The sequence below is a fragment of the Branchiostoma floridae genome, chromosome 5, assembly GCF_000003815.2.
Source record: "Branchiostoma floridae strain S238N-H82 chromosome 5, Bfl_VNyyK, whole genome shotgun sequence".
NCBI classification, from domain to species: domain Eukaryota; kingdom Metazoa; phylum Chordata; class Leptocardii; order Amphioxiformes; family Branchiostomatidae; genus Branchiostoma; species Branchiostoma floridae.
In genome coordinates, this window is record NC_049983.1 from 2,775,015 (window position 1) to 2,792,647 (window position 17,633).

Sequence of the window (17,633 nt, forward strand, 5' to 3'; positions counted from 1 at the left end):
GGGGGGGGGGGGGTTGTGGGGGGGGGGGCTTTTGAGGCCCTCCACTTTGAAGTCCTATAACTCTAAAACGACGTGCCGTAAGTTATTCTACAAAAATGTAACAAAAATGTAACAACAAGTGCAGATAACAGAATAATAATGTTTATTACGACTTGCGTTGCCAATAGCAACATCAATGACGTCAAAATGACGTCATAAAATGACGTCATACACATCTAAGATACCAGTTGGGCTCCGCCATATTATATCCACCACCTTGAATTTTTAAAAATACTTTTTTTGCAACAAATAATCACAAAGGGCAATGGAAATAGACTTAATTCATTCATTTAGATGGTTTTTGATGAAAAAATACCAGGTAGTTATAAATTTTAAGGGATAATTAGCTCGTTATTCTTGATCTGGCCATACGGTCCGCCATCTTGGATTTTGGGCCGATGACGTCATCAAATTAGCATAATTTATGCATGTATAATTATGAAAGATATGCTAGATAATATAAGATTTTATTTATGTAACAAAATAGCAGTAATATAGCAAATAAATGTGAAAAATACATTGTTAGAACCAAAAATAGTGATTTTTGGCAAAACAGCCTGTCAACAAACGGTTGCCATGGCAACACGAAAATATGGAAAATTTGTCAAACTTCGTGAAATTGTTGCCAACAATATTTTAGGAAAACGCACCAAATTTGGTGGCCCTAGCGTAAGCCGTTCTGGCGTTATAGGACATCAAAGTAGGCGCGGGCCTCAAAAGCCCCCCCCCCGGTCTGAATAGGGTTAAAACTATGAACTTTGTTGTTAACTAAATGGTCACTTTCGTCAAGTATGTCAGAGAAATAATGATAGTCTCTGAATGACTCTAATACAACAACACAACGCACATACATTGATTCAAACTGTATCTAACATGAGTCAAAACATGCATTTCTTCGTAAAAAGTTTCAGCAAGAGTGTGGTGGTGGACACAGTCATCCGCAATACAATTTTGTCTACATTCTGAGCTAGAGAGAGACTTATGGATGAAAGCAACGTATCTTTTCATTTTGTCTTTTGTCTTTCCTGAAAGATAAACATCAAAATGTTGCAAGATAAAGTACATGAAATATAAAGCCTTAACCGGCTTAAGTCGGATTTGACCATCCATTGATGTGCAACGTGTGGTGACACCTGCACCGATAACTAGTCTAGACAGACTACACCCTTATACGCTACACCTACGAGTACAGTTGAGAGTGCAGTGGTGAACAGACGGAGTGTCGTGTACGCCTGTACGTATGTGAGCCACACAGTTGTCATATAGTAGTAGATCGTACCCCAGACTCCAGCGATTTTTTTCATTGTTCCTCTTCAATGCGAGGAACTTCAAACCATCGGACTGAACCTTCGAACGATTCGAGTGGGGTCCGTTTTGAACCGATATTCAGACGTAACCGATCCGGTCCATTTCACCTATCCGCGAGTATCAGCCAGGCCTATTTACCGAGAGAAAGATACCTTACATCAGGTTAGCCTACCTTTTTATATCTTAGAACCCTGGCGAGGAAAGTAAGACTGACTTTTAAAAACTGATCGGGCTACGTTGATGGGCATACATCACAGTTAAGCTTTACAGTGGAGGCTCGAAAATATCAGGTGAGGTTTCTTTCCTACAGCTAGCTGTCCTCGGAGTTTGAGTTGAATAGGCCCTGTTCTTCTTTAAGGATAAAGAAGAAGACCCCTGTAGTCAACTTTCCACCGGAGGATAATTTTTTTTTCTTAAGCTCTATAATATGATCTAGTCTCCGGCTTCTTTTTGACGTCCTTTCATACGTCTTCATCTTGTAACATGGAACTTTATTCTTTGCTTTTCAGACAACATATGTCTTTAGGAACCAACACAAAATGCAACATCAACGATAAAAGGAAACAATATGGGAAACAATAGTAAAAACAATATTAGACAATGACAACTTACATAATGCTTTACATTGACGAATCATCCATTTGTCTTTCTCTCATATATAATGGTAATTGTATATGGATAAATTTTTCTAACTGTCTGGTGAGGAGGATTGTACAACCACTCATGATTTCTATGGACTTTTGAGGGTCCGAATATTTTGTATAAAATGGCGAAATGTACTTTTTTCTTAGTTATTGTAAAAAAGGACAGTCTTACACAAAATGGTATTCATCTTCTACCACCCCTACGCTGCATACTTAGGGTCTTATCTTTTCGCCAGGCGGTCCTTTTTTAGTGGTCTGAAATCCTTATAGTACCTTGGTCTAGCTTAGGTATTAGGGCTTTAAAACGTATTTCTAACTCTGAGGGAGTTAACTTACAGATGTTTGCATCAGTTCGTTGTCTTTTCTATTTGAAAGGAAGACTCGATAAGACCTTAAAACTATGACCTTTGATTGTTGTTGGTAACTAAAGGGTCACTTTCGTCATGATCAACTTTATCAGACAGAAATATTGATAGTCTCTGAATGAATATTATACAACAACACAACGCACATTCATTGATTCATTATGTCAAAACATGCATTTCTTTGTAAAAAGCTTCAGCAAGTGTAGGGTGGGTGTGGTTGTACACAGTCATCCGCAAAACAATTTTGTCTACATTCTGAGCTAGAGCGAGACTTATGGATGAAAGCAAAGTTTCCTCTCATTTCATTTTTGTCTTACCAGAAAGGTAAACATCAAAATGTTCCAAGACAAAGTACATGGAATGTAGAGCCTTAACAGGCTTAACCTGGATTGGACCATCCATTGATGTGCAACGTGTTGTGGTAAATGCACCGATAACTAGTCCAGACAGACCACACCCTTATACACTACACCTGCCAGTACAGTTGAGAGTGCAGTGGTGAACAGACGGAGTGTCGTGCACGCCTGTACGTATGTGAGCCAACAGTTGACAGATAGTAGTAGATCGTACCCCAGAATCCGGCGATTTTTTCATTGTTCCTCGTCAACGCGAGACATTGAAGATATTCTACCATCGGACTGAACCTACAAACCATTCGAGTGGGGTCCGTTTTGAACCGATTTTCAGACCTAACCGATCAGGTCCATTTACATACCCTTGAGCAGCAGCTAAGCTTAGCCTACCTTTCAATTACTTAGAATGTTAACCATCGGGAGGAAAGTAAGTAAGACTGACTTTTAAGTTAACACTGACCGGGGTACGTTGATGGGCAGACGTCACAGTTGATTTTTACAGTAGAGGCTCAAAAATATCAGGTGAGGTTTATTTCCTACGGCTAGCTTTCCTCGGAGTTTGAGTTGGATAGCCCGTTTTCTTTAGATAACAAAGAATACCCTTGTGACTTTCTGGAGGCCAAGAATTTTTCAAGATGAGTTCTTCATAAAAGTACTGGCCTATATTTCAATCTTAAAATATTTAAATTCTGGTTTGTGCTTATATGAAGCCTTGTTTAAACATCCTTTCCATTATACAGGTTTATAGCTTGTTCTTGAACTGCAGTGCCGTTTATGTCAATGAAGGATAACTAAATAAGATTTCCATGATATTCGGTAGTTTATACAAAGGCATACAAAATGACATGGAGATCATGACTTAATTTGCATACTGATAATTTGAGTTATCATTGAAGAAGACCTGTAATTAGTGTTTCTATGATACTTTCATACACCATATACACGTCAAGTATGTAATTCATGAAGCATTAACAGACACTAATTAACATGATCCCTACCTTTGCCAAATGATAACAACCTTTTCGAGTGATACATTATAGATATCTTACATTCGAATGTGAGTTCATCTGTGACGGTAATGAACATTATCATACAATTTTACACTTTAAATCCATGCGCAAAATAAAGCGCTAACTTACAAGCTTTCGATCAGACATCTGATCCTTATCAAGTTGAAATCATCCAAAGCCTATGTCACACATCCAGATCGGAAGATGACTGACAGCCATTGGGTCAAAGGTGCTTGGAAAGCGGGATATCAGGACAGTTCGGCACATGGACACTTCGGCCCGGACACTTCGGACCCAAGTCCAGGACACTTCGGCCCCAGGCCGAGGACACTTCGGCCCAGGCTCAGAGACACTTCGGCCACGCTAGTTCTTATGTGCGTGGGCATGCTTTGCAATGTACACATTAATCGAAACGCTATTTGAAACGCAACGATAAAACATATTGAGCATGGATTCTTGAAACAAATAAATAAGTCTTGAAACATGATAGCAAACACACATACCTACCACAGTTACATCTAAAACAGCCAACACTGGCGCTCTACTGTAAAATCAAGATGATTCTCAGTATAGGCTGCGTTTCTTTGTCAGACAACTTGAACTTGCAGGTTGTACTTTGTTGTGTGACCGAAAGGCATTTCGGCAATCAACTTGATTTTCAATAGAGACCGCGTTTCTTTGTCAGACAACGTCACTTGGTACTTCCTGCGTTTCGGCAAAGTAGAACGGTAAAAAAATATCTGTAACAGGTCGCGTTGTGGAGTACTTAGGACTGTTAACTCCACATCGCAATAGGTAAGACTTCAGGGAAGCTAGGGTCGTGCAGAAAACCGGAGCAAAAAGGGATCTTCATGCCCCGGAAACGCAAAAAGGCTTAATCACTAATGGCGATTTTCTCGAGTAGACAGGAGAACACTATATGATATACTGTACAATCATACGTTCTAACATTATACGTGATTTAATCAACTCGGGCTACGTGTTAGATAACTATCATGGACTGGACTCGGGGCCGAAGTGTCCTCGGCTTGGGGCCGAAGTGTCCTCGGCTTGGGGCCGAAGTGTCCTCGGCTTGGGGCCGAAGTGTCCTGATTGCCAGGGGGCCGAAGTGTCCATGTGCCGAAGTGTCTGACATTCGAAAGCGGTATATACTATATCGGCCCCCGTCTCAGTTGAGGGAGGATTGATGGGCTATTTCACTCCCCTTAGAACTTAACCCTGTTTGTTGGTTTATTTAGATCACTATTAGTGATATCGTTGAAGAGATTAATTAGTCACGTTAGTACACAGTTAATAGAATTTTCATCAATCAGTGACTGCTATTTAAAGGTAGACAGACGTACCTCCAAATTTTCGATGGCTATCAGTCCATCTTGATCACGGAGTGACCTAGTTCTCGTGAGATTTGCGAGAACTAGGTCGAGACTTGCGTGGGTCTTCTGCCCCTTACCCATGCCTCCTTGCGGAGAAGGGGTAAGTAGGACTTGGGCAGCTTCCAGCCATCGTTGCGGTTCAGCTTCGCACCTTCCAACTCGATGTGGACTGCTTCTTTAACCTTCCTATAGGCCTTACGTGGTTCTTGGCCAATGATCTTAATAGTATCAGAGATAATAGTATAACCAATCTCTGATACTATTAAGTACTCTCCAATCAGAGGTCGAGTCGCGGAGATATACTAGTAGTCGCAAAAAATACAGAGCCGCTCCTGTATTTTTTTCGACTACTAGTATATCTCCGCGACTCGCTGGTATAGATGCATGGCCCAGCACCGCAACAGATGGACGGACTAGTCCGTGGCCTATAACCAAGGGTAGTCTGTAGGCCTGGTTAAGTACGCAATATAACATATACACGATATTTCTCTTCTTTTCAGACAGAACATGTCTAACAGACTGGCGATACGTCTGATTCTTCTGTTGATGATCTTAAAGGAAAGTGGACCATCCACGCCATGTGACAGCTGTCTATCATCCTGTTACTGCATGTACATAGACCTCTGGAGTGTTCCTCAAGATCTTCCCACAACCATCGTTACTCTTGACTTAGCGGGTAACGCTATTGTATCCTTGAATAACTCTGACTTCTCTAGGTACACAAATCTAACAGGGATTAACTTACGTAGAAATGATATAGCCAATTTTCAGAGTTGTACATTTTCAATTTTACCCGAGCTTTATAGGTTGGACCTGGCCTTCAATAAGATAAATGACATTCAACCTGGGATATTTTCAAATCTACCCCTACTTTACAAGTTGGACCTGTCCTCTAACCAGATAGATACCATTCAACCTGGGTCATTTTCTAATCTATCACGACTTAAATGGTTGCATCTGTCCTCGAACCAGATAACTTGCATTAATCCTGGGTCATTCTCAAATCTACCAAACCTTCTTTCCTTGGACCTGGCCTGCAACAAGATAAACAACATTCAACCTGGGTCATTTTCTAATCTATCACGACTTAAATTGTTGTATCTGTCCTCGAACCAGATAACTTGCATTCATCCTGGGTCATTATCAAATCTACCTAAGCTTCTCTCCTTAGACCTGGCCTCCAATCAGATAAATGACACTCAACCTGGGTCATTTTCAAATCTACCCAGGCTTGACGTGTTGGATCTGTCCTCCAACCATATAAACAGTATTAAACCTGGGTCATTTCATAGTTTACTTCAAGTTTCCGGTTTGTACCTGTACATGTCCTCCAACCAGACAACTTGCATTTATCCTGGGTCATTCTCAACTCTACCCAAGGTTGTCTCCTTGGACCTGTCCTCCAACCAGATAAACAACATTAAGCCCGGGTCATTTTCAAATCTACTTCGGCTTCAAGAGTTGGATCTGTCCTCCAACCAGCTAAGTTTCATTAAACCTAGGACGTTTTCAAATCTACCCCAGCTTGAGGAATTGAACCTGTCCTCCAACCAGATAAACAACATTCAACCTGGGATATTTTCAAATCTACCCCTACTTTACGAGTTGGACCTGTCCTCTAACCAGATAAATACCATTCAACCTGGGTCATTTTCAAATCTACCCAAGCTAGACTTATTGTATCTGGTCTCCAATCAGATTAATGACATTCAACCTGGGTCATTTTCAAATCTACTCAATCTAAACGCGTTGCACCTGGCCTCCAATCAGATAGAGAACATTCAACCTGGGTCATTTTCACATCTACCCCTGCTTTACGATTTGGACCTGTCCTCCAACCGGATAAATAACATTCAACCTGGGTTATTTGTTATTCTACAACATCTTAGCTGGTTGCACGTATCCTCGAACCAGCTAATTTGCATTCAACCTGGGACGTTTTCAAATCTACCCCTGCTTGAGGAAATGGACCTGTCCTCCAACCAGATAAACAACATTCAACCTGGGTTATTTGCTAATCTACAACATCTTAGCTGGTTGGACTTATCCTCAAACCAGCTAACTTGCATTCAATCTGGGTCATTTTCTAATCTACCACCGCTTGAAACTTTGTATGTGTCCTCCAACCAGATAACTTATATTCTGCCTGGTGCATTTGTAAACTTAACCCAGCTCAACTGTTTGAACATGAGCTCCAATCACCTGAGCAACATTCAGACCGGTGTGTTTTCAAACCTTCCCAAACTCAAGAAGCTGCTTCTGAATAAAAATCAACTTAAGGTATTGTCGGGATATAATGACCTGATGCCAATAAAAGCTGTAAACCTTGAGAATAACCCATGGCAGTGTGACTGTAGGATGGTTCCTTTCAGGCAAAATATGACCAAAAAGATGCTTCAAAATCAAATCAAATGTAAAGAGCCCGGCAGGTTTAGGGGACAAATGCTTAAAGATATACACCCTGAAGATCTGATCTGTGAAGAAGCTAGTCTTGTGAGGTTTGAAGTGGTATCTGGCAACAGTACATTGTTGATGGGGGAAACACTCGTTCTGATGTGTGAAGTTTCGGGAGTTCCAACCCCAGACATCACAGTCACCCTTCCATCTGGATGGAATGTAACTGTTGAGTCAGGTGGGAGGGTGGCGTTGGCTGTGAATGGTACCATCACTATAACCAATGTTACTGCAGCAGATACTGGTTTGTACATCTGTATCGCAACAAGTCCTGTCGGCTCCACGTCAGGTACACTCAATCTGGTTGCTGGCTTTCGAATGCTTTCATCAGAATACACCTCAATATCCGTTACACGTGCTTCAGACAACACAGACAGCGATGCTGACTGGACACTCTTCTCTATTTCTATGTTTATTTCCATTGGTGTTGCTAGGACCCTGCTCATATGTTTTTCTGTCGTTGCAATTTTCTATAAGCAATGTACCAAAACTCCTCCTTTGGTATCAGTAAGATTTCCAGCCGGTTTATATGTTGTCAACGTTAGCAACTATGGCTCAGAAGGGCAGGGGGGACTGAGAGGCACTGTTGGAACGAGTACCAATAATTTAGGAGGCCCAAGTACATCTGTGGTCCAAGGAGTATCACAATCTATCACTGTATTTGGGTTACACACAAACGTGTATGAAAACGACAACGAAGTAGTACCAGTAGATTCCGCAAGTGAGCCAGATACAAACGTGTATGAAAATGACGATGACGTTTTGACAGTTGATTCTGTATCTGGATTACACGCAAACGTGTATGAAAACGACAGCGAAGTAGTGCCTGTGGATTCCGTAAGTGAGCCAGACACAAACGTGTATGAAAATGACGATGACGTTTTGACAGTTGATTCTGTATCTGGATTACACGCAAACGTGTATGAAAACGACAGCGAAGTAGTGCCTGTGGATTCCGTAAGTGAGCCAGACACAAACGTGTATGAAAATGACGATGACGTTTTGACAGTTGATTCTGTATCTGGATTACACGCAAACGTGTATGAAAACGACAGCGAAGTAGTGCCTGTGGATTCCGTAAGTGAGCCAGACACAAACGTGTATGAAAACGATGATGAAGTAGTACTATCTGTTCCTATATCTGAACCAGACACAAATGTGTATGAAAATGACGACGAAGTTTTAACAGCTGATTCTGTATCTGGATTACACGGAAACGTCTATGAAAACGACAACGACGTAGTACCTGTGGATTCCGTAACTGAGCCAGACACAGACGTGTATGAAAGTGACGACGAAGTTTTGACAGAGATTTCTGTGTCTGGGTTACACACATATGTACATGAAAACGACAACGAAGAAGTACCAGTGGAATCCTTGTCTGACCCAGACACAAATGACGATGAAGTTCTGACAGCTGATTCTGTGTCTGGGTTACACACAGATGGCAATGTAGACGAAGTACCAGGTTATTTTGCAAAAACGAAGCACATAAATATGTATGAAGACGGAGAGAAAGCAGTATCTCCTAATTTAATGGGTGTACATCACATTGGTATGCATGGCAATAATGTTGAAGAAATAATATCCGATGATATTGAAGATGAAACGGACGTTCCTGAGTATGATGATGAGAAAACAAAATATGCTTCTTCTAAATTCCTCTACGACCAAGGGAATAAGAAAGATGCATCTGCTGCTGTTCAGAAAATGTGTAAGCATACAAAAGCAGTACAAGGTGATTCTCAGTTAATCTATGGGAAGGACAAAGGCGAAGCAGCTACAACTGGTAGCCTTTATAGGTCATCTGAGATGAGTCTAAAAAAGAATAAGAGAGAAGCATCTGCTGCTGTTTAGCTAAATTTATGTAAAAGAGTAAGAAAGCTGTACAAGGTAACTCTCAGTTAATCTATGGGAAGGACAAAGGCGTAGCAGCTACAACTGCTAACCTCTATATGTCCTCTGAGGTGGGTCTAAATAGGTATATGAGGGAGGCATCTGCTGCTGTTTAGTCAATGTATAAGAAAGAAAAATCCGCACACGATGCTTCTCAGTTTATCTATGGGAAGGACGAAGGCGACGCAGCTACATCTTCTAACCTCTGTAGGTCCCGCTAAGGCTTGTCTAGAAAACGGACTATCCAAAAAGAATGTGCACTGAAATGTAACTTTAAAGTTTATCTGTGTTGGAAAGCCCACTCTAGTTCAAGTTAACTGTACCTTCCAGCAAAAAAATTGGACTTACTTGAATTTTCGACTGACAAACTCCAGTCTTTGAGAAGGAATGAGCCATCCATAGCTTCTGTGATATCACGTGATGCACAATGAACTGAACAAAGAATGGAGTTGGTCAGGCGAAAATGTTTGGCATGTCCAATTTCTTGCGTTGGAAATTACGGTTTATCACAGATCAAGAATTTGATGAAACTTGGTAGGATGAAACATTGACATCCTATCAAGTTTCATTGTTCAAAACAATGAAATGGTTCAACAATATGTCATCAACAACGCATAAATGCTGCCTTAACTTTGAGGGATTGTAGGTGTAATGTTAGCAAGGTAAAGTAAGTTCTTTTTAAGTAAAGCCATGTTGATTTGATTATATTGATGACATCCCCTTGGAAGCTAAAAACTAATGTGAACTTACTTAGAAAAAAGGTTGGTGGAACATTTGGCCTCGTTATCTAATGCACGTGGTCAGTAAGGTTGAAAAAATGACCGAACACACAGAGTATGCTATTATAAGCGAACAGCATTTTTGTTCTTTCACATCTTTTTCTTTGACATTGGATTTTACTTTCTATGACATCAGTATCCTTTTTTTAATTCTTGTTCCAAATTACGACATATTTTCGCTCATTTTGCATCTACTGTAGACGACTAGCAATATGGTCGAGAACCATTTTATTGAAATGGGCGAAAATTGCTGCATGCACGAATCGAAACCCTCGAACTGTGCAGGAGTAGCAAATAGACCTATCTGAAATAAGAATTCGTTGTACAACTGTTCTTTACTGATTTGTAAATACGCTATTAATTAGAACGTATATGTCAAGCATAATAAGTGCTCTATATAGTGGAATGTACATAATACAAGATGGCTATTATCTTTATGTTTTGTGACGTTTGCCTTTTATAAATCGATTGACAAACTTTGCATACAAAAATTAATAAATAGCAAAATGCTATGGAAGACATCCTGTCTTTATTTCATCACGATTTCTCTGTTATGATTACAACGTTTCGTACTTAAAGTGACTACTGAAGTATAACACAGATCATATGGTCAAATTTAATTCGGAACATGACCCTGTGTATATGAGGTAGTACAGGTGAGCTAGATTAGCGTTTCTTTCAGTATCTGTGTCTGTGTCGATTTAGCCGCCGGTCGGGTATACGTATAACCGTCCTTTGGCGTAACTCACCAGTCGCAGGCACGCGGCGCGGTAGCAGCTGGTTGAGACCTTCGACATTCCTATTTCGCAACATTGCTGAGCATTGGTTGCCGTTAAGCAGACATGAGAATTGGTCGAGAGTGACTTCAATCTTGTGTTTGAAACGTCTACAGTTGAATACTTCAGTGCTTCGTGCAGTCGTGTAGAATTCCTTACCACCGCAAAGGTGTCCTTCAGGTTGTGGAGCATCCACGGCAGTCAATCCTTGTTATCATCTGGTGTATTTTGCCAGCCAGTAGGTACCCCAAGTATGAGTAATGAGGCTGTTTAACGTGGTCGAGGCACCTCCTCGAGCACGGGACCCCCGTTTTACGTCCCTCCCGGAAGACGACTTCGTGGAAAACTTCGTGAGGCTACAGCAATCCGGACGTCCTTGGTTGGTCCCCCATCCAAGCACTATCCGGACCGCGCGTTGCTTAACTTCCGAGATCGAGGGATCGGGTGTACCAACGCGCCACGCGGCCGTAGCTGTTATCGTAGCCTTTTTTAACATGTGTCGAACACGTGGATGTCAGATAAAATTGTGCATATGTCGGAAATTACTGTTGCGACATAATTAGATCTCCTTCAATTCATCGCTTATCTATTTGGCGGTATTATTAATAGCCGCAGTATTATGGCAATAGATGTTAGTAGCGTTGAACATTGGTTATTACATAATGTCGCCCTTCGATTCGCAACAAGCAAGCTTCGACGTTATTGAAACGAGGTGTAGTCTTTACTCTAATTCGGAAGAAAAACACATCAATATGACTTCTTAGAATGTTTCAAAAATGTGTGTGTTCTAACAGTCTTTCGACTGTTACCGTACCGCTATATTATGTTGGTAATCAGTGTTTGTCCAGTCTATCTACCCTTTGACCCTCGGGTCTTACCATCATCATCAACATGGCTGCCGCAGACCAAGAACCCCACGTCAGCACAGTTCGTCCTCAGAGTCCTCGTTCCTACCAAGACGAGAGCTATGTGCACGGGTTTCTTGGAACTGTGGGTGACTTACAGAAGGCTGGGGTACTGCAGGATGTCGTCCTTGAAGTCGAGGGCCGGCGGTTTCCCTGCCATCGGCTTGTTCTGTCCACGGCTAGCCCCTACTTCAGGGCCATGTTTACCAGTGACATGGCGGAAAGCCGGCAGAAGACTGTTGTTTTACAGGTAGGGTTGGCGTGACGTGTGTGTTAGAATAGAGTAACTCAGGGAAATTGCAAAGAGTATCGAGACTTTGTCAAATAGGTGAAACACATTGTTGACATAAAATCAACAAATGGTAAAATTTCCTTTCATGTGTCACTCCCAATACTGGCCGCTTTGGAAAATGTATTTAGGGTTAAAGGTCAACTTTGCGGTTCTCAAATTATTGTTATGAACATGTAGTTTTAAGGAATGTCATATCGTTATCACAAACATCTGTATAACATAATGCTATATGTGCAACAACCTTATGTGGTAAATGTTTATATTTACATTCTACTGTTTCGCAGGGTTTGGATACAGACATTTTTGGGGAGGTCCTGAGTTACATCTACTCAGGAACCCTCCATGTGTCCATAGACAAAGTGCAGCCCCTGTACCAGGCAGCCGACCTCCTCCAACTGGACTATGTGAGAGACACCTGCAGCAGCTACATGGTCATGAGCGTGGAGTGCTCCAACTGTCTGGACCTGTACAAGTTTGCTGAAGTCTTCTCCATAGACATTGTCCTGAAGCGTTGTTTGCAGTGGATTGCCAGATACTTTGCTGAGGTTAGTCTTCATCAGGGTTGTAGCCAGCCTGAAATTTTTTTCTGTCCCTTCGATTCTGAATCCTATCGGTGCGACATTCTTAGGGGGGTATGGGGGCATGTTCACCGAGAAAATTTTGAAATCTGTACCCTCTGAAATGCTATTTCCTGCATTTTGAGGTGTAAATTTTGCCAGTGGACTAAGCTGTTCTGTTCTGGTATCTGTTTTGGGGAAAAATTACACAAGGGAGACAGTTTTATTTTATCTTTACATATTGATTTCTGTTCATCTCAGAGGACGGAATGGGCAAAATTTTTTTCAGTCCCCAGCTACAAAATTCCATCAAAGGAAGGAAGGACGGGTGCTGGCTACAACCCTGGTCTTCATATTGGGTTAGGCAATTGTACCAAATAGCAATGCCGTTTGTATTTTGCTGACATACCACAATTTAGCACTGAATGGCAGCCGCTCCTCACAGCTCAGTCCCTGCCTGGGAAAAGTGGGTAGTCAGCCCACCCAATAGCAAAAACACACGAAATGTAGCTTGCAATGAGGTACTAACGAATGTAATATTTCTAGGCAAATAGACCCAACGTAACAAATAGTATTGGAAAAGTTTTGTTAATTTTTTTTTAAAAATCAATTACACCTCTTTGTTAGCCTTTTTGGTCTGCATTGGTTATGTGTGACAGGTCGTTTGTTGTACATAACCAACTGCTGCTGTGCCATGTTCCTGCATAGTTGGTGTGTGTTGTGTTGTGTTCCCTGACTCCTTGTAGTGCTCTGTTGACTATGATTGACGACCAGGAAACACTGATGTTTGATTCGGTCCAAGGACCCATAAGTGATAGTGGTCCTTACCTGGTGATACTATCTGGATATGTAACAGTGTGTTAGGCCAATTGGCAGCTATATTGGCCAGTATACATGGTTCCTTTTTATTCGCCATATACACTTTTTAGATTATTATGTGTCAGAACAACATTTCGTCATCTAAGCTACATATTTGTTAGAATTTTCTGGCTTTTCTTGATTAGTTTAGTCATATAGACATCAAGCTTTTTGTATATCAGAACAAGGAAATGACATTTCTGCAGTACCTTGTACAATCATGTACTGTTTGCATCCACAGTTTTTCTTTAGTGAGGAGTTCTGTAGCCTGAGTGTGAACAATTTGATGGAGATCATCAGCAATGAGGAGCTGGATGTTAAAGAGGAGTCAACAATGTGGGAGGCAGTGGTGAGATGGGTGCAGCACAGCAGGGAGGACAGGCGGGTGTCATCATATTAATATATTTATGATATATAGGTGCCTTTCTTTGCATTTGGTTATTGTATGGATACATTGTATGGCAATAGATACTCGATTCGATTGATGACACAGATGGCAGTATCCACATGATTCATCATCCAAGCATTTTCTACGGCGATGCAAAATGATTACCTCAAAAATCTTCCCCTATCCTGTACCCTACAGACTGCACCACCTACCCAGCATCCTCCCTCACATCCGGTTCAACCTGTTGACCTCAGACGACATGGCAGCCATCTTGGATGACCCCTTGGTCAGGGATGAGCCTTGGAGCTCTGAGGTCATCAGAAATGTGGTACAAGAAAAGATGACTACAGAAATGGTTCTGCTGGACTGCCTGGACAATAAGTCGTCAGTATATACTTCATTATTTGAATTACAGTTCTGCAACCCTTGTACAAGGTTATTCTGTATTTTCAGGTCCTCACACTATGCTCTCCACACTATTCAGAGTCATACTGAATTTTATTTTTCTACAACATTACTTTCGAAGGCTTACCTCACGAGGAAAATGTGTGAGTTTCCAGTTGCATTTTATTTACTTTACTTTACTGTGTATTCTATATTCTTCAGTTCCAAAGAGTTCCTCTTCATGAACCCTCGGAAGGGCCACTACATCCGCTGCAGTTACAAGCCTGAAGACTGCCCTTTCGCCGTAAAAGTGACAGTCACCAGTGATAACAACATCTACATCCTAACTCATGACCGAGACCGTAATGAACACTTGCCTATCTATAAGTACAACCATGCAGAGAATGTGTGGGAACATGCCGGTATGTCATCAGTATATCGATGGCACAGCTGGAAACATGACTTTAGGCGTTGGGGTGAGTACCTTGTTGAAGTTGATCAGATTTTGTACTATCTTGGTGTCGATGAAGTTGATGAAAGTGGATCGGTGTGGATGTGGAAGTACAACCGAAACACAGACCAATGGGAGGAGTGTTCAAAGCTGCAACATGAGAATACTACATACTGGCACTGTGCAACATTGTCCTGCGGTTCGCACCTCTATTTCCTCACCAGCGCCGAGGTACATTTCTATGACACAAGCCAGGACCGTTGGTGCACGCGGACCCCGCCAATGACTGTTGAAGACGTCAGCACAGCAGTTGCCATGGGAACCGAGATTTTCTGCACAGATCGTTACTTCACCCAGACTATGGTGTACGATACAGAGTCAGACTGCTGGCAGAAACTGCAAGGTTGGCCTAATCCAGAAAACCGTGAAATTTATGTCAATCCCCGTCTTTTTGTAATGGAGAACCAGCTGCACGTATGGTTCACCTGTAAAAATGGTGGTGAAAATGAACACCTGGTATATGTGTATGACAGGTCTGCTGACACCTGGACAGATCTGAAGGCTACCCTGCCTCTCACCTACCTTAGTGAGACTTATATAGCACGTGGTTCTCATTGCCCTGTGGCACGTATGTACCTGCCATATCTTAAGGGGGAATAAAACATATCACTTCTAAGACTTTTCAGCATTAACGTGCAGGATAAGGATACACAGGGCAAGGCTGATTTACGAAGTTGTCTGTAGATTTCAAGTTTTGTCGAATGTGCTTCCAATGGTATAGCTGTTGTATTAGATTTTCTACTTTGATTTTCTACTTTGGCTAAATTTTACAGAACAGAAATGCTTCTTTCTTTTAGATCGGGGACATCTTTCTATATAACGGATTGCATTAATGTCCGTGTCTTAATTATATCGTCTAACAGCAATAATTACCAGACATCATTAAGCATGTACCATCTTGGTTTACAGGTTCTCTTACACTACTTACTCACTATCTAGTTAGTGAATGAGGAATATGGCAGCCCTGGTTAAGATGTCATATACCCTTTATGAAACTTTTACAATAATTGTTCACATAATTGAACGTTTTTTTGTCTACTTTTATATTTGAGACGTTATTTGCGAGGTGTAATTATCATTATATGTGTTCATAACTTTATAGTTATCCTATTGTTGAGTTTTGCTGAAGAAGACAATTGCGAAGTGCACGCTCATTCATATATCATTTTTATATGGGAGCAAAAAATAACACAACTGACGTTTTTTAGTGTTATTGTGGAGGACATGGACAACAGTGAATAAAAAAGCATAACCCTAACATTTGGCTAGATGTCGGCTTTTGCCAAAGGCCCCTACAATGGGTGAGACCTTGTGGCACAGTTTGTACTTTGATGTAGCAGTTTGATATGGTATATACATATCTCTTGCTTTTTTTCTTATTGATAAGAGGCGTTTTATGACTAACTTGGTGTGGTGTACATTGTCTTGAACTATAACAGCAGTACTTACCACGCAATGGCAGACAGTATATTGTTATATTTTATAAAAACGTTTAGTTATTGTAACATTATATCTATTGTATCTTTAGACTCTGTGTATTTTTCCCCTGTTGAGTGATCAAATCGTATTTTGTATCACTTAATATGTAAGGCCCGACTAAGGTGCATTTGTAGCATCCCTCCTCTGGTCTGCCTCCTCAAGAAGGAACACCAAAGATCTGGAAGGTTTGCGCCATGCAATCTTTATCCTATTTGTTGCTGTTAAAGAAGAAAAATACCGTTATGCATGTTTTCAAACATTAAATACTTAATCATTGAAACAAAGAGTCATCCTTTTCGTCAACTGTTTGAAGGCCATTGTTCTTTGGAGAGGTTCACAGATAGAATATTTATGACTTATCTCTCTTTGAAAACCGGTTAACGGAGGAAGGTATAACGTTAGTTCCAACGTAGGCTATAATAGAATGCAGGCAATCAACCGACCAAACCTGCCATGAAAGTTTAGAAATAACCTTTTATTCATATCTGGTGAGTAGTACACAACATGTCCTTGCACCTCGAGAGATAATGGTATCACACTTACAACCACCTACATAGTCCCTTGCCCTCAAGACCGGTTGGTCTAGGTCTGCTACACTATGTGGATAATCAGTGTAGATAATTATAGCCTTTGACCTTATGGTCATCATCATCATCAACATGGCTGCCGCAGAACAAGCACCCCACGTCAGCGCAGTTCGTCCTCGTTCCTACCAAGACGAGAGCTATCTGCACGGGTTTCTTGGAACTGTGGGTGACTTACAGAAGGCTGGGGTACTGCAAGATGTCGTCCTTGAAGTCGAGGGCCGGCGGTTTCCCTGCCATCGGCTTGTTCTGTCTGCGGCCAGCCCCTACTTCAGGGCCATGTTTACAAGTGACATGGCGGAAAGTCGTCAGAAGACGGTTGTTTTACAGGTAGCGTTGGAAACACATGTGATTAAAATAGAGCGAAACAATGACCGTTCAAATGTGCTGTGTATCCTAGAGAACACATAAAACAATTGAAACTATTGGCTTTTAAAAACCAACAGATGTTCAACTTCCCTTCGATGTACCCCTCGTTATGCCCCCCTCCCCCTGACTGACCTCATTGGTATTAGGGTGTTAAAGGTCAACTTTACGGGCCACACATTATCATTAATTTTTTTTTATGAGCATCAGAAACATACTACTATATGTTCAAATAAAGATTATGTAGATGAAATGAAAAAATGTGATGAAATTTGACAGTTCTGTAAGAATTTTTCTTACGTACTAGTAATG

The 17,633-nt window shown here is 41.3% G+C and overlaps 2 protein-coding genes across 2 annotated transcripts; both read left to right on the forward strand.

The window, feature by feature from the left end:
* The first annotated feature begins 5,171 nt into the window (after window positions 1-5,171).
* On the forward strand, window positions 5,172-8,391 carry LOC118415533 (leucine-rich repeat and immunoglobulin-like domain-containing nogo receptor-interacting protein 3). The gene is made up of 4 exons (XM_035820207.1): window positions 5,172-5,192; window positions 5,972-6,156; window positions 7,285-7,372; window positions 8,362-8,391. The coding sequence occupies exons 1-4, from the start codon at window positions 5,172-5,174 to the stop codon at window positions 8,389-8,391; spliced, it is 324 nt and encodes a 107-aa protein (XP_035676100.1).
* Window positions 8,392-11,880: 3,489 nt separating this feature from the next.
* LOC118415153 (kelch repeat and BTB domain-containing protein 12-like) lies at window positions 11,881-16,643 on the forward strand. The gene is made up of 5 exons (XM_035819523.1): window positions 11,881-12,152; window positions 12,479-12,739; window positions 13,851-13,990; window positions 14,196-14,381; window positions 14,604-16,643. Exons 1-5 carry the CDS (start codon window positions 11,889-11,891, stop codon window positions 15,490-15,492), a joined length of 1,740 nt encoding a protein of 579 aa, XP_035675416.1. The 5' UTR covers window positions 11,881-11,888; the 3' UTR covers window positions 15,493-16,643.
* The last annotated feature ends 990 nt before the right edge of the window (window positions 16,644-17,633 follow it).